Source organism: Salmo salar, chromosome ssa17 (assembly GCF_905237065.1).
Source record: "Salmo salar chromosome ssa17, Ssal_v3.1, whole genome shotgun sequence".
Taxonomy (NCBI): domain Eukaryota; kingdom Metazoa; phylum Chordata; class Actinopteri; order Salmoniformes; family Salmonidae; genus Salmo; species Salmo salar.
The window spans coordinates 85,223,782-85,246,598 of NC_059458.1; the positions used below are offsets into that span (position 1 = coordinate 85,223,782).

Consider the following 22,817-nt stretch of genomic DNA (forward strand, 5'->3'; position numbering starts at 1 on the left):
TGGAGCACATTTTGTACAGAGGAAGATAGTAACGGAACAGACTCAAGCATATGATAGTAATGGAACAGACTCAAGCATATGATAGTAATGGAACAGACTCAAGCATATGATAGTAACGGAACAGACTCAAGCATATGATAGTAACGGAACAGACTCAAGCATATGATAGTAACGGAACAGACTCAAGCATATGATAGTAATGGAACAGACTCAAGCATATGATAGTAATGGAACAGACTCAAGCATATGATAGTAACGGAACAGACTCAAGCATATGATAGTAACGGAACAGACTCAAGCATATGATAGTAATGGAACAGACTCAAGCATATGATAGTAATGGAACAGACTCAAGAATATGATAGTAATGGGACAGACTCAAGCATATGATAGTAATGGAACAGACTCAAGCATATGATAGTAACGGAACAGACTCAAGCATATGATAGTAATGGAACAGACTCAAGAATATGATAGTAACGGAACAGACTCAAGCATATGATAGTAACGGAACAGACTCAAGCATATGATAGTAACGGAACAGACTCAAGCATATGATAGTAACGGAACAGACTCAAGCATATGATAGTAACGGAACAGACTCAAGCATATGATAGTAACGGAACAGACTCAAGCATATGATAGTAACGGAACAGACTCAAGCATATGATAGTAATGGAACAGACTCAAGCATATTCCCCATTCCCAGGAAAAGGATGTACGAATGAAGGAGAAGGGATCGTACGTGTTCTACAATATGTTTGAGTTCAAATCATATTTTATTTGTCACATACATGTGTATAGTAGATGTTATTGCGGGTGTAGCGAAAATGCTTGTGTTTCTAGCTCCAACAGTGCAGTAATATCTAACAAGTAATATCTAATAATATACACAATCTAAAGTAAAGGAATGGAATTAAGAATATATAAATATTTGGATGAGCAATGTCAGAGCAGCATAGACTAAGATACAGTAGAATAGGACAGAATAAGATGCTGGAATAGAACTGTTCCTTTCTGGGTAACGGATTAGTTCAACAACTACATAACTGAGCACATACAGTATGTCCAGTTGTTTCCTGTGAGGTCTTGATTGTCAACATGACACTCAACACTGAAGGGTCTTGTTTTGAAAACATCAATCCTAATTTCCTTTAGTAATCACTGAAATAACACATCTACGGTTAATCTTCTGAAACTTTCACCACTCCACTTATGATATCACTGGTTACTCCAAGCCAATGAACGGAGGAGTGAAGGAAGCATGGATTGTGTAGTAGTTGGAAATGTCCCAAGTGTTTACCCGTGACATGTCCCGCAGTACTAACTGTCACCACTAGAGGGTGTGTATTGCCGGTGACGGTTGTGTTTGGTGCTGTGTTTACATCTGCGTGCTGTTGACGTGGAAGAGACGCAGAAGAAAGATGGCGGCGCCCTCTGCAGAGCAGCAAAACGGACAAAGTGATGAATCTGATCTACAAAGCCCTATATCGACAAATGATGAAGACTCCGAAACAGGAGCGGGGGATGGAGCACTTCCCGACTACGTTGTCGACTTGATAGAGAAAGAAATCGGAGGGGATCTGAAGTCGCTGAAGAAAGTTAGCTCGCTCCTGGAGAAACTGACAGCGGAAAACAAGTTGCTGGAGGAGCAGGTAGCTAGCAAGCGCGTTGTTAACTTCATGTTGCACACGCAAATAAGCTTTCAATGCTGTATCAATTATTGCATGAAAAATAATAGAATCGTTAATAATGCGAATATTATTCTGCCCCTTGACAGCAGCTAGTTAACGTAAGTCATACAAACATGATCTATCCAGGTAGTTAACCTCTGCTAGCTAGTTTAAGGGCGTACATTTCCCTTGTTGACAGGTCTTCCTCCACCCACCTTCTCAGGTTCTGACGGTGTCCAGTTCGGTGCCGCTGCGGGTGGCAGCAGCGCTGTCTGCAGCCGAGGAGTCCCGTGTGTCTCTGGAAGGTTTGCTCCAGCGGGAGAGGGTCCTGTCCAACACCCTGATACAGCACCTGCAGGGCGCCCAGCCCTGGGCAGACAGCCTGGGACGGACCCTGGAACAGCTGGACAACACAGAGAAACACATGAAATACCTGCAGTGTGTGTCACGCATTGAAGAACTCAGGTGAGCAACAGTATTATTATTTTCTTCTTCTTGCAGTTGAACGATATATTTGCCAGTATTCAAAGATAGGAACCTGATTGGAATACACACACACAAAATGGTATCCTACTGTATGTTAAGGTGTTCTGCTAAATGTTGTTCTCTCCTCCCACAGTGACAGCATTCAGCAGTGTCTGATGACCAACAGTATATGGGAGGCAGTGGTGGCGGTGGGCAGCATGGCCAGTCTAGATGTGGGCCTAAAGCAATCTGGCTGCTCTCATCTCCAGGCCTTCCTCAGAGACACACTACGCTTCTGGCACAAGATCATTAAGGACAGACTGGCTGGGTATGTATGTATGGGTCAGACAGGGCAGGCAGTTTGTTGTGTTAGCGTGCCGGGCCGGAGCAGAAGGACTGGAGAAGGAGAACTCTGTGTTAGTTATTAGGATCTCTATTTAGATCCGTGGTCAGCAACCCTGGTCCTGGAGAGTAACCAGCCATGCAGGCCTTCGTTCCAGCCTGGCACTAACCCATCTAATTCACTGTAAATGATTAGTTGACCAGGTGTATTTGTGTTGGACCAGTAGCTCTCCAGGACCGGGCTTGGTGATTCACAGTTATTATGATGATCCCAAGTCAAGCTCCCTCAGACCTGAATGGGATTTTGAACTCCTCCTCCTCTGTCTGGCAGTGATTTTGAGGAGTTGCTGATCCAGCTCCACTGGCCGTTCATCTCTCCTCCCACCCAGTCTCTCTCCCCCCCTGCCAATGCTCAGGAGCTCCACAGCCAGCTGGAATTACTGGTGGCTCAGCTCCTGTCTCTACAGACCTCGTATCCTTCACCCCAATATAGTGTTATCAGTGTCGAAGACATACTCACTAGCATTATCGTCTGTTATACATACGCTGTTATAGACACTACTAGGTTATACACACGCTGTTATAGACACTACTGGGTTATAGACAGGACTGGGTTATAGACAGGACTGGGTTATAGACAGGACTGGGTTATAGATACTACTAGGTTATAGACACTACTAGGTTATAGACCGGACTGGGTTATAGACAGGACTGGGTTATAGACAGGACTGGGTTATAGACAGGACTGGGTTATAGACACTACTAGGTTATAGACACTACTAGGTTATAGACAGGACTGGGTTATAGACAGGACTGGGTTATAGACAGGACTGGGTTATAGACAGGACTGGGTTGTAGACAGGACTGGGTTATAGACAGGACTGGGTTATAGACACTAACTGGTTCTAGACAATACTGGGTTGTAGACAGGACTGGGTTATAGACAGGACTGGGTTATAGACACTAACTGGTTATAGACAGTACTGGGTTGTAGACAGGACTGGGTTATAGACAGGACTGGGTTATAGATACTAACTGGTTATAGAGAGTACTGGGTTGTAGACAGGACTGGGTTATAGACAGGACTGGGTTATAGACAGGACTGGGTTATAGACACTACTGGGTTATAGACAGGACTGGGTTATAGACAGGACTGGGTTATAGACAGGACTGGGTTATAGACAGTACTGGGTTATAGACAGTACTGGGTTGTAGACAGGACTGGGTTATAGACAGGACTGGGTTATAGACACTAACTGGTTATAGACAATACTGGGTTGTAGACAGGACTGGGTTGTAGACAGGACTGGGTTATAGACAGGACTGGGTTATAGACACTAACTGGTTATAGACAGTATTGGGTTGTAGACAGGACTGGGTTATAGACAGTACTGGGTTGTAGACAGTACTGGGTTGTAGACAGTACTGGGTTATAGACAGGACTGGGTTATAGACACTAACTGGTTATAGACAGGACTGGGTTATAGACAGGACTGGGTTGTAGACAGGACTGGGTTGTAGACAGGACTGAGTTATAGACAGGACTGAGTTATAGACAGGACTGGGTTATAGACACTAACTGGTTGTAGACAGGACTGGGTTATAGACAGGGCTGGGTTATAGACACTAACTGGGTTATAGACACTAACTGGTTATAGACAGTACTGGGTTGTAGACAGGACTGGGTTATAGACACTAACTGGTTATAGACAGGACTGGGTTGTAGACAGGACTGGGTTGTAGACAGGACTGGGTTGTAGACAGGACTGGGTTGTAGACAGGACTGGGTTATAGACACTAACTGGTTGTAGACAGGACTGGGTTGTAGACAGGGCTGGGTTGTAGACAGGACTGGGTTATAGACACTAACTGGTTGTAGACAGGACTGGGTTGTAGACAGGACTGGGTTGTAGACAGGACTGGGTTATAGAACTAACTGGTTGTAGACAGGACTGGGTTGTAGACAGGACTGGGTTGTAGACACTAACTGGTTGTAGACACGGACTGGGTTATAGACAGGACTGGGTTGTAGACAGGACTGGGTTATAGACACGAACTGGTTATAGACAGGACTGGGTTGTAGACAGGACTGGGTTGTAGACAGGACTGGGTTGTAGACAGGACTGGGTTATAGACACTAACTGGTTGTAGACAGGACTGGGTTGTAGACAGGACTGGGTTATAGACACTAACTGGTTGTAGACAGGACTGGGTTGTAGACAGGACTGGGTTGTAGACACTAACTGGTTGTAGACAGGACTGGGTTATAGACAGGACTGGGTTGTAGACAGGACTGGGTTATAGACAGGACTGGGTTATAGACAGGACTGGGTTGTAGACAGGACTGGGTTGTAGACACTAACTGGTTATAGACAGGACTGGGTTATAGACAGGACTGGGTTATAGACACTAACTGGGTTATAGACAGGAATGGGTTATAGACAGGAATGGGTTGTAGACAGGACTGGGTTATAGACACTAACTGGTTATAGACAGGAATGGGTTATAGACAGGAATGGGTTGTAGACAGGACTGGGTTATAGACACTAACTGGTTGTAGACAGGACTGGGTTATAGACAGTACTGGGTTGTAGACAGGACTGGTTTGTAGACAGGACTGGGTTGTAGACAGGACTGGGTATAGACACTAACTGGTTATAGACAGGACTGGGTTATAGACAGTACTGGGTTGTAGACAGGACTAGGTTATAGACACTAACTGGTTATAGACAGGACTGGGTTATAGACAGGACTGGGTTATAGACACTAACTGGTTATAGACAGGACTGGGTTGTAGACAGGACTGGGTTATAGACACTAACTGGTTATAGACAGGACTGGGTTATAGACAGGAATGGGTTGTAGACAGGACTAGGTTATAGACACTAACTGGTTATAGACAGGACTGGGTTATAGATAGGACTGGGTTATAGACAGTACTGGGTTGTAGACAGTACTGGTTTGTAGACAGGACTAGGTTATAGACACTAACTGGTTATAGACAGGACTGGGTTATAGACAGGACTGGGTTATAGACACTAACTGGTTATAGACAGGACTGGGTTGTAGACAGGACTGGGTTATAGACACTAACTGGTTATAGACAGGACTGGGTTATAGACAGTACTGGGTTGTAGACAGGACTAGGTTATAGACACTAACTGGTTATAAGAGACTGGGTTGTAGACAGTACTGGTTTGTAGACAGGACTGGGTTGTAGACAGGACTGGGTTATAGACACTAACTGGTTATAGACAGGACTGGGTTGTAGACAGTACTGGGTTGAGACAGGACTGGGTTGTAGACAGGACTGGGTTGTAGACAGGACTGGGTTATAGACACTAACTGGTTATAGACAGGACTGGGTTATAGACAGTACTGGGTTGTAGACAGGACTGGGTTGTAGACAGGACTGGGGTATAGACAGGACTGGGTTATAGACACAGTGCATTATATACACTCTGCACACTTCTTCATACACTAGCTTCATACTTCATACATTCCCAGTCACAGACATACTGTTCCCCACACACTTCCTAAGATATTGACTGATATTGATGTTATCATTTTACATTGAGACATTGTACTGAGATGAATACCTGGCCAGATTCTTTAACCTGTTTCTCAGTGATGATCTCATATCAGAGAAGCCAACCTCTGTGTCCCGTGTAGGGTTGCCCCCGACAACACCCCTGTCTCTTCCTGTCCAGATCATGTTGCTTCCTCTGAGCAAGAGGTTTCGATACCACTTCACTGGAAACCGTCAGACCAACTCACTCAACAAGGTTAGAGCAACACACACCACAAACACACACACACACACACACACACACACACACACACACACACACACACACACACACACACACACAGACACACAGACAGAGAGACTGTGAGAATAATAATAACGTCCATCTGTCTCCATGCAGCCTGAGTGGTTCCTGACCCAGGTCCTGATGTGGATGGCTAACAGCTCCAACTTCATGGAGGAGAAGATCCAGCCCATTCTGGACAGAAATGGAGCGAACGTCAACGCCAAGGTTAGAGGATCAGCCACTAAATGATCATCTACAATCCTGACTTCATGTGCCATTGAAGTATTTGTTCACCCCCAAGATTCAAAGCTGAATGTCAAGCTGAGTCCATTGCAGTCATCTGTCAATCGTAGCAGCTCTTGATGTCCACAGTCATATGAGAGGATATAAGCATATATATATATGAATATAATAAAATCTAATGGTTATAGCTATTGAAGTATCATGTCATCCCTCCTGTCCCCACCAGGTGGAGCTGTGTCGCGGTCTACTCACCCTGGCCCAAGAGAAGCTAGCCCGGATGCTCCACGGCTGCTCTACGACGACGCTCTCTTCTGCCACCTGGTGGATGAGATCCTGCAGTTCGAGAGGGAGCTGCGCACCACCCACTCCTACCCCAGCACCCTGCCCGGAGCGCTGCATGTCCTGCTGGACGAGGTCGTGCTGCAGAAGTGGCTCACTGTGGAGAGGAAGAGTGAGTGAGAGAGAGAGAGGCAGCAGTGGAACATCTCTCATCGTTCCCTACTCTTTCCCCGTGGCCCTAACCCTCCAATTTCTGCAGATCTGAAGGGGCTGGATAGGTATAAGCAGTGTACTGGCAGAGCTTCCGCCATATCGCTTCGACCTTACAGATCTGCAAACATTGAAGGGTTTGGGTGAAGGGAAGGAGTAGGAAGCCATTTGGGACTGACTAAAGAGATTGATTTTATGTGGGATTTGACTTCTCTGTTAGACTCTGTTTATGTCAGCGTATGTGATTTAGTGAATGTGTGATGTGTGCTCATCCCAACTGTGTGTCTCTGTAGTGGCGATAGAGAAGGTGGATGCCATGCTGTCTGCTGAGGGGGCTTGGAGCTCCCAGTACAAAGACATCAGTGACATGGACGAACTCAAGGCTCCAGACTGCGCTGAGACCTTCATGACCTTACTGCTGGTCATCACTGGTAGGATTATTAACTACTTTATCTCTCTCTCTCTCTCTCTCTCTCTCTCTCTCTCTCTCTCTCTCTCTCTCTCTCTCTCTCTCTCTGTCTTTCTCTGTGTCTCTCTCTCTCTCTCTCTCTCTCTCTCTCTCTCTCTCTCTCACTCTCTCTCTGTCTCTCTCTCTCTCTCTCTCGCTGCCTCTCTCTCTCTGCCTCTCTCTGTCACTCTCTCTTGTCTCTCTCTGCCTCTCTCTGTCACTCTCTCTTGTCTCTCTCTGCCTCTCTCTCTCTGCCTCTCTCTGTCACTCTCTTCTCTCTCTCTGCCTCTCACTCTGCCTCTCTCTGTCACTCTCTCTTCTCTCTCTCTGCCTCTCACTCTCTGCCTCTCTCTGTCACTCTCTCTTGTCTCTCTCTCATCTGTCTCACTCTCTCTCTCTGCCTCTCTCTGTCACTCTCTCTTGTCTCTGTCACTCTCTCTTGTCTCTCTCTGTCTCTCTCTCGTCTGTCTCACTCTCTCTGTCTGTCTTGGTGGTTGCCACTTCTCTTCCCTCTGTTTGCCGTAGAGGGACGACCTGCTGTTGAGGCAGCCTCTGACTTACTGCACTTATCTCTCTCTCTCTCTCTTTCCCCTTCTCTCCCTCCCTCTCTCTGCTTTCCCTTTCTCCCCCTCCACCTCCCACTATCCTCCTTCTCCCCCTGCTCCTCTCTCTCAATCTCTAATACTCCCCCTACCAGACCGCTACCGTGCCCTCCCCTGCCCTCGTGCCCAGCTGCGTTTCCTGGCGCTACAGAGAGAGCTGGTGGACGACTTCCGTATCCGCCTCACCCAGGTGATGAAGGAGGAGTCCCGTAACCCGCTGGGCGCTAGATACTGTGCTATTCTCAACGCTGCCAACTACATCTCCACCGTGCTGGGGGACTGGGGAGACAACGTGGTACGTGGCCCCTCGGAGTCATCACACTGTTGCTATACAAAACATATTGATGCAGTAGAAGCTGAGATGGGGAGAAGTCTGTCTATAATAAAGCGATGCTCTGCCTTCTTAACAACACTATCAACAAGGCAGGTCCTACAGGCCCTAGTTTTGTCGCACCTGGACTACTGTTCAGTCGTGTGGTCAGGTGCACTGCTCCAGAGGTCTTCTTCAAGGCTGTTCAACTTTCTTTACTCTCCTCCTCTATTCTTCCTCAGTTCTTCCTGCAGCTGCAGCAGTCAGCTGTGGCCCTGGGGGAGGAGGAGTTGTTGGGGCCGCTGGGGGTCACTGAGTCCGGCCGTCTGGCCTCTCTGGAGGGGTCTCTGTTTGAGGGGCTCCTGGGGCTGCTGGAGAGGCTGAGAGGAGACATGCTGGGCAGGTTACTGGAGGCTGTCATGAGGGACGTACAGAAGAAGGCCCAGCCCTACTGCAGGGACAGGTCAGTGGAGACACTCTTCACTTAGAGGAAGGGTTCTTTCTGTTGAATCTAGTTCCTCTCAAGATGTAGTCTTATCTTTGGAGTTTTAAACACTAGGCACCCACTGTCGCCTTGCTTTGCTTGGTGTTTAGGCCCAGGCTGACAGTAGGCCTGGACAGTAGGAATGAAATGTGATTTCTTGAAAGAATCTAGTAGAGCTCAGATCATCAGCTACAGCCACCATATACCCAATTGAACAACAAAATGTTAAAAAGTAGAATGACACTAACGTGTATCCTTGTCCTCCCAGGTGGTTGTCTCTGCCGTCCCAGTGTGACCAGGCCACCATGTCCCTGTCCAGTTTAGCCTGTCCTCTGATGCAGTGTCTCAGGGACCACCTGCTCCAGCTGCAGCAGATGCTGTGTCTGCCTCTCTTCCAGATGGGCTGGCAGGACCTGGCTGAGAGGCTGGACCTCTTCCTCTACCAGAATGTGAGTCACACTGCTGGCCTGCTACAATAGGAATGAATCAGATAGTTGACTTCATTAAATATTTGAACTTTTAGTGATTTCGCAGATACTACTGTCTGGAGTGACTTAAAAGAAGGTAATTAGATTGTCACACATCATTAGACACATCTGTTCGCAAATACATTAAAACTACAATGGCTACTGACTAATTCTAATGATAAAATACAGACGTAAGAAATAGGATGAAGCAATAGAGTGTTTTTTTGGGGTAATCACATCTCTATTAACTTCTGGACCTGCTACCTGTCTCCCTCAGGTGATTCTGTATAACCACTTCAACGAGGGGGGTGCAGCCCAGCTCCAATTCGACATGACAAGAAACCTCTTCCCTCTGTTTGGACACTACTGCAAGAGGCCTGAGAACTTCTTCAAACAGTGAGTGGGCCATTACATACAATGGCAATTCTGCCGACAATATCACCTGAAAACATTGTCCACTGTACCGTAATCTTTAGAAGAGACCTCCAGTTTGTTTGTAGTTCCTTAGGTTATTATATCTCCTGCACAGGGGTTGAATTCCTTGTCAAATAATTTCTAGGTAAAAATGATTGGTCATGTCTCCCTCCCTCAGTGTGAAGGAGGCCTGCGTCATCCTGTGTCTGAATGTGGGCTCAGCTCTTCTTCTACGAGACGTCCTGAGGCAGGCTGAGGAAGATGAGGAGGAACCAGGGACCCCAGAGGGCCAGCAGCCCAGCCCTGTGTCAGCCCTCAACGAGCTGGGGGTCTACCGCCTGGCCCCCTGCGACGTCCTCATCCTGCTCAACCTCAGGGCCTCCTGGCCGGGAAAGTGAGGGGAGATGGGAGGAAGAACAGTAGCCTGGTCCCAGATGTGTTTTTGACAACTCCTATGGTCTTTGTGATGCCGATTGGCTATAGGAGTTGAGCAAGGAGCAAGGCAGCTCTAACAGATCTGTGACCAGGCTAGGGCGGCTTCAGCTGGCAAAGAACAACCACTACCAATGAACTACACCGTATCCCAGAAACCTGGAATAGACCGCTCTCATTCCTGAATACTCCTGTCCTATCCCGTTTAATCCCAGTTTTGTTTACTTTGCCGATCCTCTGTCTACAAGCTCAGCACTTGTTCCATATCAACTCACCACTCCTGGCCTAAAGGCAGGAGAGAGACCTCGACTGGAGGCTGATGGATGTGTTTATATGAACGGACACTGCTCATGTAGATGACATTATTTGTCTATTGACTGACAGCACAGACTTCTGTCTTCTGGTGGAGGAGATCTAGTAGTACCACTACGTTACATGGTGTGGATGGGTATTTCAGGAGGTCCCCCTCTCACTTCCTGACAGGGACTGTTGTCTTTAACCAGACGAGATATAGGAGACCTTAACACTGCTGTTTTAAGCAGTCCAGTGCATTTGATAACAACAACAGCCCTGTCTGTCACATTACCTTATTTAATGTCATATACATTTGTAAAGAAGTGAGAAATAAAAACGTTTAAATCCCGAAAATGTCATTTATGTCAGTAACTGCCTTTTTGACAACAAATCATGTACATTCATGCTAATGTATTTCAGAGTGAAAGATTCTGATGAAGTCACTCCAGTGAGCCAAGTGGGTCTCAGCAGCCTGCCCAGGTGGGTCTCAGCAGCCTGCCCAGGTGGGTCTCAGCAGCCTGCCCAGGTGGGTCTCAGCAGCCTGCCCAGGTGGGTCTCAGCAGCCTGCCCAGGTGGGTCTCAGCAGCCTGCCCAGGTGGGTCTCAGCAGCCTGCCCAGGTGGGTCTCAGCAGCCTGCCCAGGTGCAGTATGCCATAGAAACAGAAGCAGTGTTGGAGACACTGAGGTATAATGAGCGCTAGAGACTGCATCCATATGTCCGACAGTTTAATCTCCTGACATTCTTCATGATCAGGTTTCATCTGATTTATACGACCAACATCACATGTGCACTAGCACTCAATGCGCAAAGGGAGTAGCGATTACGTCATCCGAAAACATAGCAGACATTGGATGAATATTAAAACGTTAATGGGCTTGTTTGATATTGCAGGTGACTGCTGACTGACTGATCTACAAATCACCTTGCATCATAAATAACGACTCATTATTTGTAGATCATTCAGTCACAATCGATACATCACGCTGTGACGCTCTCCAACAGGACCACTATCTTCAGCTGTGAGTACTGGCAAAAAAATAATTCAAATAATTAAATGGCTGTTTTGTGCACAAAGGTTATGACTAAAGTGTCTTATTAGGAATTTTCTAGTCTGACTTCTCTATGTGGCCGTCTATGGATATTGTCTTTTGATGTCAGTTAAACTGCAGTACCGAAGCAAAACTGTAGGAGCAGTTGAAACCATGCTTCAAGACCAGAACCCTGGTCCCTTTGGCTGGAGAGCATCAAATCCATGATGCATTGTGGGTAAATAGTGACTGACTGATCTACAAATACTAATCAGGAGTTAATTATTGGAGACATCCCTCTAGTGGTTTGGGGGCTGTGCTTTGGCAAAGTGGGTGGGGTTATATCCTGCCTGTTTGGCCCTGTCCGGGTATCATCGGATGGGGCCACAGTGTCTTCTGATCCCTCCTGTCTCAGCCTCCAGTATTTATGCTGCAGTAGTTTATGTGTCGGGGGCTGGGGTCAGTCTGTTACATCTGGAGTATTTCTCTTGTCTTATCCGGTGTCCTGTGTGTATTTAAATATGCTCTCTCTAATTCTCTCTTTCTGTCTTTCTCTCGGAGGACCTGAGCCCTAGGACCATGCCTCAGGACTACCTGGTATGATGACTCCTTGCTGTCCCCAGTCCACCTGGCCGTGCTGCTGCTCCAGTTTCAACTGTTCTGCCTGCGGCTATGGAACCCTGACCTGTTCACCGGACGTGCTTGTTGCACCCTCGACAACTACTATGATTATTATTATTTGACCATGCTGGTCATTTATGAACATTTTAACATTTTAACATTTTGACCATGTTCTGTTATAATATCCACCCTGCACAGCCAGAAGAGGACTGGCCACCCCTCATAGCCTGGTTCCTCTCTAGGTTTCTTCCTAGGTTTTTGGCCTTTCTAGGGAGTTTTCCTAGGGAGTTTTTCCTAGCCACCGTGCTTCTTTCACATGCTTTGCTTGCTGTTTGGGGTTTTAGGCTGGGTTTCTGTACAGCACTTTGAGAATATCAGCTGATGTACGAAGGGCTATATAAAAATAAATTTGATTTGAATTATGATCCAAGGTCAAACAGGCCCATTATCCATAGAAAGGGCGGTCTGGTAAACATGGATCGGTAGGGCGACACCACTGAGGTAGAAAGAACGGTGCGACACTCATTTTCTGTGGATTCGGCGCCATCTTCTGGACACCAAAATCATTAGTGGGTCTGCAATCATCTAGTCTGGTCTGATGCTGTTTCCGGTTTGTTCCTGCACGCCGATGTTGTGATCTACGGTGGAGCTACGTTTGTGTTTTCCAAATAAACCCGGCGGATTTGAACGAGTCTTTGTCATCATGTCGACTGCCCTCGAGAGCTACATCAACCGTATCCTTTGAACTAAATGAATTCTGGAACAGTCCCTGAATGGGACTGTTGCTGATGAATCGCGTGATTATTGATGCGTGGGTGCTTTGGCCTGCTAGATTGAGCTTTGCTAGCAATAGCATCACATATGGCTTTTTAGTAGAATGACATGTAACTGTGCGCTAGTTAGATAAAAGATAATACAAATGATTTTGGAAGCCAAACATGGGTACATGTTCATCCAACTGTGTTATTTAAGCAATAAGGCTCGAGGATGTGTGGTATATGGCCAATATACCACGGATATATGCGCTGTTCTTTAGCACGACTCAAAGCTGAGTGCCTGAATACAGCCCGTAGCTGTGGTATATTGGCAATATAGCACAAACCCCCGAGGTGCCTTATTGCTATTATAAACTGTTTACACATTTAATTAGAACAGTAAAAATACATGTTTTGTCATACCTGTGGTATACAGTCTGATACACAACGGCTTTCAGCCAATCAGCATTCAGGGCTTGAACCACCAAGTTTATAATAGCAAGCTAACTATGGATTTGTCGTGCAAGCTCAACAGTATTGCTGCATGTGCAGCTTCTCATGAAATAGCAGCCTGGTCTCATATGCCTCGATTGGGGCGGCAGGTAGTCTAGTGGTTAGAGCGTTGGACTAGAAAGGTTGCAAGATTGAAGCCCCGGTTCAAATCTGTCGCTCTGCCCCTGAACAAGGCAGTTAACCCACTGTTCCCCTGAACAAGGCAGTTAACCCACTGTTCCCCTGAACAAGGCAGTTAACCCACTGTGCCCCTGAACAAGGCAGTTAACCCACTGTGCCCCTGAACAAGGCAGTTAACCCACTGTGCCCCTGAACAAGGCAGTTAACCCACTGTGCCCCTGAACAAGGCAGTTAACCCACTGTGCCCCTGAACAAGGCAGTTAACCCACTGTGCCCCTGAACAAGGCAGTTAACCCACTGTGCCCCTGAACAAGGCAGTTAACCCACTGTGCCCCTGAACAAGGCAGTTAACCCACTGTTCCTAGGCCGTCTTTGAAAATAGGAATTTGCGCTTAACTGACTTGCCTAGTTAAATAAAGGTAAAATAAAATGCTCAATGGGTGACATGTCTGAGTATGTAGGCCATTTTCAGCTTCCAGGAATTGTGTACGGGTCCTTGCGATATGGGGCCGGGCATTATCATGCTAAAACAGATGAATGGCACGACAATGGGCCTCAGGATTTTGTCACGGTATCTCTCTGCATTCAAATTGCCATCGATAAAATGCAGTTGTGTTCGTTGGCCGTAGCTTATGCCTGCCCATACCATAACCCTCTGTTCACAACGTTGACATCAGCAAACCACTCACCGACACAACGCCATACACATGGTCTGTGGTTAGAAGTACTGCCAAATTCTCTAAAACGACATTATAGTAGAGAAATGAACATTAAATTCTCTGGCAACAGCCCTGGTGGACATTCCTGCAGTCAGCATGCTAATTACATACTCCCTCAAAACTTGAGAAGTCTGTGGCATTGTTGTGACAAAATTGCACATTTTGGTGACCTTTTAGGGGCACCTGTGTAATGATCGTGCTGTTTAATCAGCTTCTTGATAATCCATCCACTTTACAGGATAGGCATATCTTGACAAAAGAGAGATGCTCTCTAACAGTGATGTAAACGAATTTGTGCAAAATATTTGAGAGAAATAAGCTTTTTGTGTGTATGGATCATTTCTGGGATCTTTTATTTCAGCTCATAAAACATGGGACCAATACTTTACATGTTGTTTTTGTTCAGTGTATGTACCACGCAATGTTGCAAGGCAAGCGCAGCGTTTCATTGGAAATGAATGCACCAAAACGCATTGACGCTGTCGGTCTGATCGAGGTGATAGACTAGACGTAATATAGTAAACGTAAATCCTGGACACTCAAAACGTTTAGTATGGTTACATAAGAGAGTACGTTACTCAATAAGTAAAAACTAAAGTAGGGTGGTTGGTCGTATAACGCGAACATCTAGCAACCCAAAAGTTGTGTGTTCGAATCTCATCACGGACAACTTAAGCATTTTAGCTAAGTTGGTAACTTTGCAACTACTTACTATTTTTTTTAGCTACTTTGCATGTTAGCTAACCTTAACCCTTTAACCTAACCTTAACCCCAAGCCTAGCGACAACAAATTGGAATTAGTAACATATCATACTTATTGTATTTCGTAACATATATAAATTATTTATTTTACCTTTATTTGACTAGGCAAGTCAGTTAAGAACAAATTCTTATTTTCAATGAACGTCAGCTTATTACCTTGTCAGCTCGGGGATTCGATCTTGCAACCTTTCGGTTACTAGTCCAACGCTCTAACCACTAGGCTACCTGCTGCCCATGGACGGATGAAGGACATACACAAATGAATACTTATACAAATGATGAATGTTACAGATTTACATTTAATATGTTACGTCTACCCCTGAGACCAGGTTGGAAATAGTGTACCAAATGTTTTCCTTAGCTGTTGTGTTTCAGGTACAGTGGCCATCGTTACATCTGACGGACGGATGATAGTGGTATGGCTCTAGCTACTTCACTGCCGTACTTGGCTCCAGATCTGTGCATCTGTATGTGTCTGAATGGTTTTGACTGGACCATAAGCCTGATTTTGTGTGTGTACTGTTTGGATTGGACCGTTGATCTGTGTGTACTGTTTTGATTGGACCGTTGATCTGTGTGTGTACTGTTTTGATTGGACCGTTGATCTGATTGTGTGTGTACTGTTTTGATTGGACCGTTGATCTGACTGTCCGTGTACTGTTTTGATTGGACCGTTGAACTGACTGTGTGTTCAGGGCACCCTGAAGGGCTTTGACCAGACCATCAACCTGATTCTGGATGAGAGTCATGAGCGTGTGTTCAGTTCCTCTCAGGGCGTGGAGCAGGTGGTCCTGGGACTATACATCGTCAGAGGAGACAACGTGTAAGTATCATGTCGACCTCTGGCTGAACTCTCACCTTTCTCCCAAACGACCTCTTATGACCTCTCCCTCTCACTGTGCCCGTTCACTCCCCATCAAGGACTTGGATTGGTGAAGAGACTGAGTGTCGACAACATTTCTGAAACCGTGAGGGGAATGGACACTTTAACTGGCCACTTTGGATGGGGGGGGGGGGGGATAGGGATCAGACTTCAACACACAGAAGTACACCCAGGCCCAACTGCTCTCCTCTGTTTTGCAGTGCTGTGATTGGGGAGATTGACGAGGACACAGATTCTTCGCTGGACCTGGGGAACATCCGTGCTGAACCCCTTAACTCTATAGTCCACTGACCTCTCACCCTGACCCCTCAACTCTGGTGTGCTGACCCCTACACCTGAGTGATTGTGTGTGTGAGAGAGAGTGTGAAAGAGAAAGTGAGAAATAGAGTAGTGTTTAAATTTTCACCACCTACTCAGCAATAACTGATGTCCCTGTCTGAAGAGCACAGTTTATCTTCCCTCGTGAAGGACCCAGGGGACTAATAATAGGATGTTGATGAATTTGTGGTGATATTTTTAATAAAGTGTGTTTCGTTTAACATGAAGTGTGTGTTGTTACTCCTCAACAACGGTGTGAGTGAGAGGGAGTAAAGGTCTATTATAAACTGGGTGGTTCGAGCCCTGAATGCTGATTGGCTGACAGCCGTGGTATATCAGACCATATACCATGGATGTGACAAAACATGTATTTTTACTGCTCTAATTACTTTGGTAACCAGTTTATAATAGCAATTGTGTCGTGCGTAAGAACAGCCCTTAGCCGTGGTATATTGGACATATACCACACCCCCTCGTGCCTTATTGCTTAAATATATAGTACCTTCAGAAAGTATTAATTCATACCTCTTGACTTATTCTACATTTTGTGTTACAGCCTGAATTAAAAATGGATGAAATAATTTTTTTCTCAACCATCTACACACCCCATAATAACAAAGTGAAAACATGTTTTTGGAAATGTTTGCAAATGTATTGAAAATGAAATCTAGAAATATCTAATTTACATAACTATTCCCACTCCGATGCTCCAAATTGATCTTGGGGGCATCCAATTTCCTTTGATCATCCTTGAGATGTCACTACAACTTGATTGGAGTTGACCTGTGGCAAATTCAATTGTTTGGACATCATTTTGAAAGAAACAAATCAAATGTTATTGGTCACATACACATGGTGAGCAGATGTTAATGTGAGTGTAGCGAAATGCTTGTGCTTGAAGTTCCGACTATGCATTAATATCTAACAAATTCACAACAACTACCATATACACACACATGTAAAGGGGTGAATAGAATATGTACATATTAATATATGGATGAGTGATGGTGTGCGGCATAGGCAAGATACAGTAGATGGTATAGAATACAGTATATACATATGAGATGAGTAATGTAGGATATGTAGAAATGATTAAAGTGGCGTTATTTAAAGTGACTAGTGATACCTTTATTTTGTCCATTTATTTAAGTGGCCAGAGATTTGAGTCAGTATGTTGGCAGCAGCCTCTTTATGTTAGTGATGGCTGTTTAACAGTCTGATGGCCTTGAGTTGGAATCTGTTTTTCAGTCTCTCGGTCCCAGCTTTGATGCACCTGTACTGACCCCGCCTTCTGGATGGATGGTGAACAGGCAGTGGCTCGGGTGGTTGTTGTCCTTGATGATCTTTTTGGCCTTCCTGTGACGTTGGGTGCTGTAGGTGTCCTAGAGGGCAGGGAGTTTGCTCCCGGTGATGCGTTGTGCCGACCGCACCACCCTCTGGAGAGCCTTGTGGTTGAGGGCGGTGCAATTGCCATACCAGGCGGTGATACAGCCCGACAGGGTGCTCTCGATTGTGCATCTGTAAAAGTTTGTGAGGGTTTGAGATGTCAAGCCAAATTTGTTCAGCCTCCTGAGGAGATTGGACATTGGCGAGTAATATGCTCGGAAGCGGTGGATGGTGTACTCGCCTTCTGAGTCTGACCAGTAGGCCGCTCCGTCTGCCTCTCCTGCGGCGACCTCGTTGTTTTGGGTCGGCCTCTGGGATAAGATCGCATGTCCAGGGTGGAGGTCCGAACAAAGGACCTGCCTCGGGAAAGATGTATTCCTGGTCGTAATGTTGGTAAGTTGACATAGCTTTTATATCCAATAGTTCTTCCTGGCTGTATGTAATAACACTTGAGATTTTCTGGGCTAACAATGTAAGAAATAATACATAAAAACAAATAACTGCATAGTTTTCTAAGGATCTGAAGCGAGGTGACCGTCTCTGTCGGCGCCATCTCAATACTTGTCTACATAAGGTCCCACAGTTGACAGTGCATGTCAGAGCAGAAACTATACCATGAAGTCCAAGGAACTGTCTGTAGATCTCTGAGATAGAATTGTGATGGGCCGTATATCAAGAGTGTTGAAAGTTTCCTAGAGCACAGTGGTCTCCATCATTGGGAAATTGAAAAAATATGAAACTACCCAGACTGCCTTGAGCTGGCCGTCCGACCAAACCGGGCAAGATGGACCTTGGTCAGGAAACTGACCGAGAACCCAATGACCACTCTGGCAGAACTAAAGAGTTCCTTGGCTAAGATGGGAGAACCTGCCAGAAGGACAAGTCTGTACAGGACTTCACCCATCTGGGCTTTATGGGAGTGGCCAGATGGAAACCACTCCTGAGAAAAGGCCCACCTTTAAGTTTGGAAAAAGGTCTGATGAGACAAAAATGTTGCTCTTTGACCTGAATGCAAAGTAAAAGTAAATCTGGGACAACTCAAATTAGTATAATATGTTATGTTTGGTATGGTTACATAAGACTGGTTAATTTAGGCAAAAACAAAAGTGGGGTGGATGGGTGGCTTTATAACACGAATGTCTTGAATCTTTTCACGGCCAATTTTAGCTAATTAGCAACTTTGTAACTACTTTTTAGCTACGTTGCAACTAGTTAGAAAGTTAGCTAACCCTTCCCCTAAACTTAACCCCTAGAGCTAGTTAGTGTTAGCCACCTAGCTGTTAGCAATAAGAAATTGTAATTCGTGACATATCATACGTTTAACAAATGGTAGGGTCATAATAACTATCAAACTAGTCAGGAGTAGAACAAATCTATAGCAGTTTTATGCAATTGCTTTCAATTTGGGTCTGTTAAGGTTTTCAAAACTTCAGAGTTTCATACCTGTACCGGAACGCTGCTCCTGAACACTGTCATGTCTTCCAACCTTGAGGACACACGGGTCAAATACCCCTCTCTGTCTGTCTGTATGGATGGACTAGTGACCAATGGGTGTGAGTGGTGGAGCAGGTCAGTTAGTCAATAACTACTACAGTAGTCACAACCCACCACGAGTCAGAAAGGGAAACAGTCATGTTGACCTAAATAAATCTGACCCTACCACATCCCCTCATCCCCTTACCCTCACCCTTCTTCTCACCCTCACCCCTACCCTTATCCTCACCCATCTTCTCACCCTCACCCCTACCCTTACCCTCAACCTTCTCCTCACCCTCACCCCTACCCTTACCCTCACCCTTCTTCTCACTCTCAACCCTCCCCTTACCCCTCACCCACCCTCCCCTTACCCTCACCCTTCTTCTCACCCTCAACCCTACCCTTATCCTCACCCTTCTTCTCACCCTCAACCTCCCCTTACCCTCACCCTTCTTCTCACCCTCACCCCTACCCTTACCCTCACCCTTCTTCTCACCCTCACCCCTCCCCTTACCCTCACCCTTCTTCTCACCCTCAACTCTCCCCTTACCCTCAACCATCTTCTCACCCTCACCCCTACCCTTACCCTCACCCTTCTTCTCACCCTCAACCCTCCCCTTACCCACACCCCTCATCCCCTTACCCTCACCCTTCTTCTCACCCTCAATCAGCCCTCCCCTTACACACACCCCTCTCCCTTACCCTCACCCTTCTTCTCACCCTCAACCCTACCCTCATCCCTCACCCTTCTTCTCACCCTCAATCTCACCCCTCCCCTTACCCAAACATCCCCTCATCCCCTTACCCTCACCCTTCTTCTCACCCTCAACCCTACCCTCACCCTTCTTCTCACCCTCAATCTCACCCCTCCCCTTACACTCAACCCTCCCCTTACCCTCACCCTTCTTCTTACCCTCACCCCTCCCCTTAGCCTCACCCTTCTTCTCACCCTCAATCTCACCTCTCCCCTCACTCACCCTCCCCTTACCCTCACCCTTCTTCTCACCCTCAACCCTCCCCTTACCCTCACACCTCCCCTTACCCTCACCCTTCTTCTCACCCTCAATCTCACCCCTCCCCTTACACTCACCCCCTTCCCTTACCCTCACCCTTCTTCTCACCCTTACCCTCACCCCTCCCCTTACCCTCACCCGTGTTCTTACCCTCAATCTCACCCACTCCCCGTACACTCACCCCCCCACATCAAACATATAATCCAGTATATTAACTCTATCCAGTTTCATCTAGCTTTACCTGTCTTCCTTTACCTGAACCCTCCCTGATCCTTACATCTGACCCTGGTCTATACCTGTCTTCCTCTACCTGTACCCTCCCTGATCCTTACATCTGACCCTGTTCTATACCTGTCTTCCTCTTCCTGTACCCTCCCTGATCCTTACATCTGACCCTGGTCTATACCTGTCTTCCTCTACCTGAACCCTCCCTGATCCTTACATCTGACCCTGGTCTATACCTGTCCTCCTCTACCTGTACCCTCCCTGATCCTTACATCTGACCCTGTTCTATACCTGTCTTCCTCTTCCTGTACCCTCCCCTGATCCAGTTTCATCTGAGCTATACCTGTCCTCCTTTACCTGAACCCTCCCTGATCTTTACATCTGACCCTGTTCTATACCTGTCTTCCTCTACCTGTACCCTCCCTGATCCTTACATCTGACCCTGTTCTATACCTGTCTTCCTCTACCTGTATCCTCCCTGATCCTTACATCTGTCCCTGTTCTATACCTGTCTTCCTCTACCTGTACCCACCCTGATCCTTACATCTGTCCCTGTTCTATACCTGTCCTCCTCTACCTGTACCCTCCCTGATCCTTACATCTGACCCTGGTCTACACCTGTCCTCCTCTACCTGTACCTTCCCTGATCCTTACATCTGACCCTGGTCTATACCTGTCTTCCTCTTCCTGTACCCTCCCTGATCCTTACATCTGACCCTGGTCTACACCTGTCCTCCTCTACCTGTACCTTCCCTAGTCCGAACCTAACATCTGACCTGTCTTCCCTCATGCCTTAATATATATGGTTTTCCATCAAATATGAAAGACACATAATGGAACTTAATCAAAGCATTTCATAGGCCTATACCCATAACATCACTTATGCCACATCTCACAACCAGAATGCTACTCTTTATGTATAAAACTCACCTGTGTCACTCAAGATAACCAGAAGAGGGTGCCATTGTGAAGAATCAAGAAATCTAATTCAGAATGCGTAATTTACAGACAATCAATCACTTATCACCAATGTCAGGCATCACACAATGATAGCACTATCAAACTCAATTAAATATTTAAAGGCAGCACTCTTAAGGATCGCCTAAAATGTCATACCCAAATCTAACTGCCTGTAGCTCAGGAACTGAAGCAAGGATATGCATATTCATGATACCATTTGAAAGGAAACACTTGGAAATTTGTGGAAATGTGAAATTAATGTAGGAGAATATAACACATTGGATCTGGTAAAAGATAATACATCCCCCCCCCCAAAACAATTTTTGTATTTTTTTATTTCGTCATCCCTGAAATGCAAGAGAATGGCAGTACTTACAGATAGGAGTCTAGCTGTAATTTAGATTTTGGCACCAGATGGCAGCAGTCTGTGCAAAGTTTCAGACTTATCCAGTGAAGAATTACATTACTGCACAATATTTTGTATCAATTCTGCCAGGAGTGTGGCCAAATGTGCCGAATTGGTCAATCGATACATGTTCAAGTACATAACTATAGAGAACATACAAAAATGCTATGGTAATAACAAATTAAAGTTTACACACTCCCAGGAATGTCATACATGATGGATCATTAGCTTATACACTAACTTTCACACATCTAGATGGGCGGACGGGGATGGGTGTGGAGCCAAAGACAGCAGCGGGGTCAAACTGTAGACCCCAGTTCCTACATTTAAACATAAAAATAGATTTGATCAAACAAAACTTTGCTACATTTTATCTCTGGGACCCTCAGGATGACAAATCAGAGCAAGATTACTGAATATAAGTACATTAATTACCTTCAGAGGTGAATGTATCAAACCAGTTGCCGTGAGACTGCCGTGAGACTGCTCTTCTCTGTGTCACGGAGGCTCTCCGCACTGCTAAAGCTAACTCTCTCTCCTCTGCTCTCATCCTTTTAGACCTATCTGCTGCCTTTGATACTGTGAACCACCAGATCCTCCTCTCCACCCTCTACGAGTTGGGCATCTCCGGCGCGGCCCACGCTTGGATTGCGTCCTTCCAGGTGGCGTGGCGAGAATCTGTCTCTGCACCACGTGCTCTCACCACTGGTGTCCCCCAGGGCTCTGTTCTAGGCCCTCTCCTATTCTCGCTATACACCAAGTCACTTGGCTCTGTCATATCCTCACATGGTTTCTCCTATCATTGCTATGCAGACGACACACAATTAATATTCTCCTTTCCCCCTTCTGATAACCAGGTGGCGAATCGCATCTCTGCATGTCTGGCAGACATATCAGTGTGGATGACGGATCACCACCTCAAGCTGAACCTCGGCAAGACGGAGCTGCTTTTCCTCCCGGGGAAGGACTGCCCGTTCCATGATCTCGCCATCACGGTTGACAACTCCATTGTGTCCTCCTCCCAGAGTGCTAAGAACCTTGGCGTGACCCTGGACAACACCCTGTCGTTCTCCACTAACATCAAGGCGGTAACCCGATCCTGTAGGTTCATGCTCTACAACATTCGTAGAGTACAACCCTGCCTCACACAGGA

At 46.2% G+C, this 22,817-nt stretch overlaps 2 protein-coding genes across 2 annotated transcripts; both read left to right on the forward strand.

Annotated features, from left to right (window-relative positions):
- The first annotated feature begins 1,380 nt into the window (after positions 1-1,380).
- LOC106594700 (RAD50-interacting protein 1-like) lies at positions 1,381-10,832 on the forward strand. Its single transcript, XM_045700291.1, is given in 14 exon segments — positions 1,381-1,655; positions 1,897-2,138; positions 2,293-2,466; positions 2,812-2,952; positions 6,109-6,265; positions 6,410-6,520; positions 6,765-6,810; positions 6,813-6,989; positions 7,321-7,458; positions 8,173-8,372; positions 8,630-8,850; positions 9,140-9,320; positions 9,616-9,734; positions 9,931-10,832. Coding segments are annotated over 14 exon segments (2,358 nt in total). The 5' UTR covers positions 1,381-1,424; the 3' UTR covers positions 10,151-10,832.
- A 1,726-nt stretch (positions 10,833-12,558) lies between these two features.
- Positions 12,559-16,259, forward strand: LOC106589648 (U6 snRNA-associated Sm-like protein LSm8). The gene is made up of 4 exons (XM_045700294.1): positions 12,559-12,862; positions 15,373-15,413; positions 15,693-15,820; positions 16,081-16,259. The coding sequence occupies exons 1-4, from the start codon at positions 12,832-12,834 to the stop codon at positions 16,169-16,171; spliced, it is 291 nt and encodes a 96-aa protein (XP_045556250.1). The 5' UTR covers positions 12,559-12,831; the 3' UTR covers positions 16,172-16,259.
- The last annotated feature ends 6,558 nt before the right edge of the window (positions 16,260-22,817 follow it).

Excerpts from the sequence above, each read along its gene's own strand:
- LOC106589648 (XM_045700294.1), top strand. The coding sequence starts at position 12,832 with ATGTCGACTGCCCTCGAGAGCTACATCAACC. Across the intron at positions 12,863-15,372 it reads CCTCGAGAGCTACATCAACC|GTACAGTGGCCATCGTTACA; the intron begins GTATCCTTTGAA and ends GTTGTGTTTCAG. Across the intron at positions 15,414-15,692 it reads CTGACGGACGGATGATAGTG|GGCACCCTGAAGGGCTTTGA; the intron begins GTATGGCTCTAG and ends CTGTGTGTTCAG.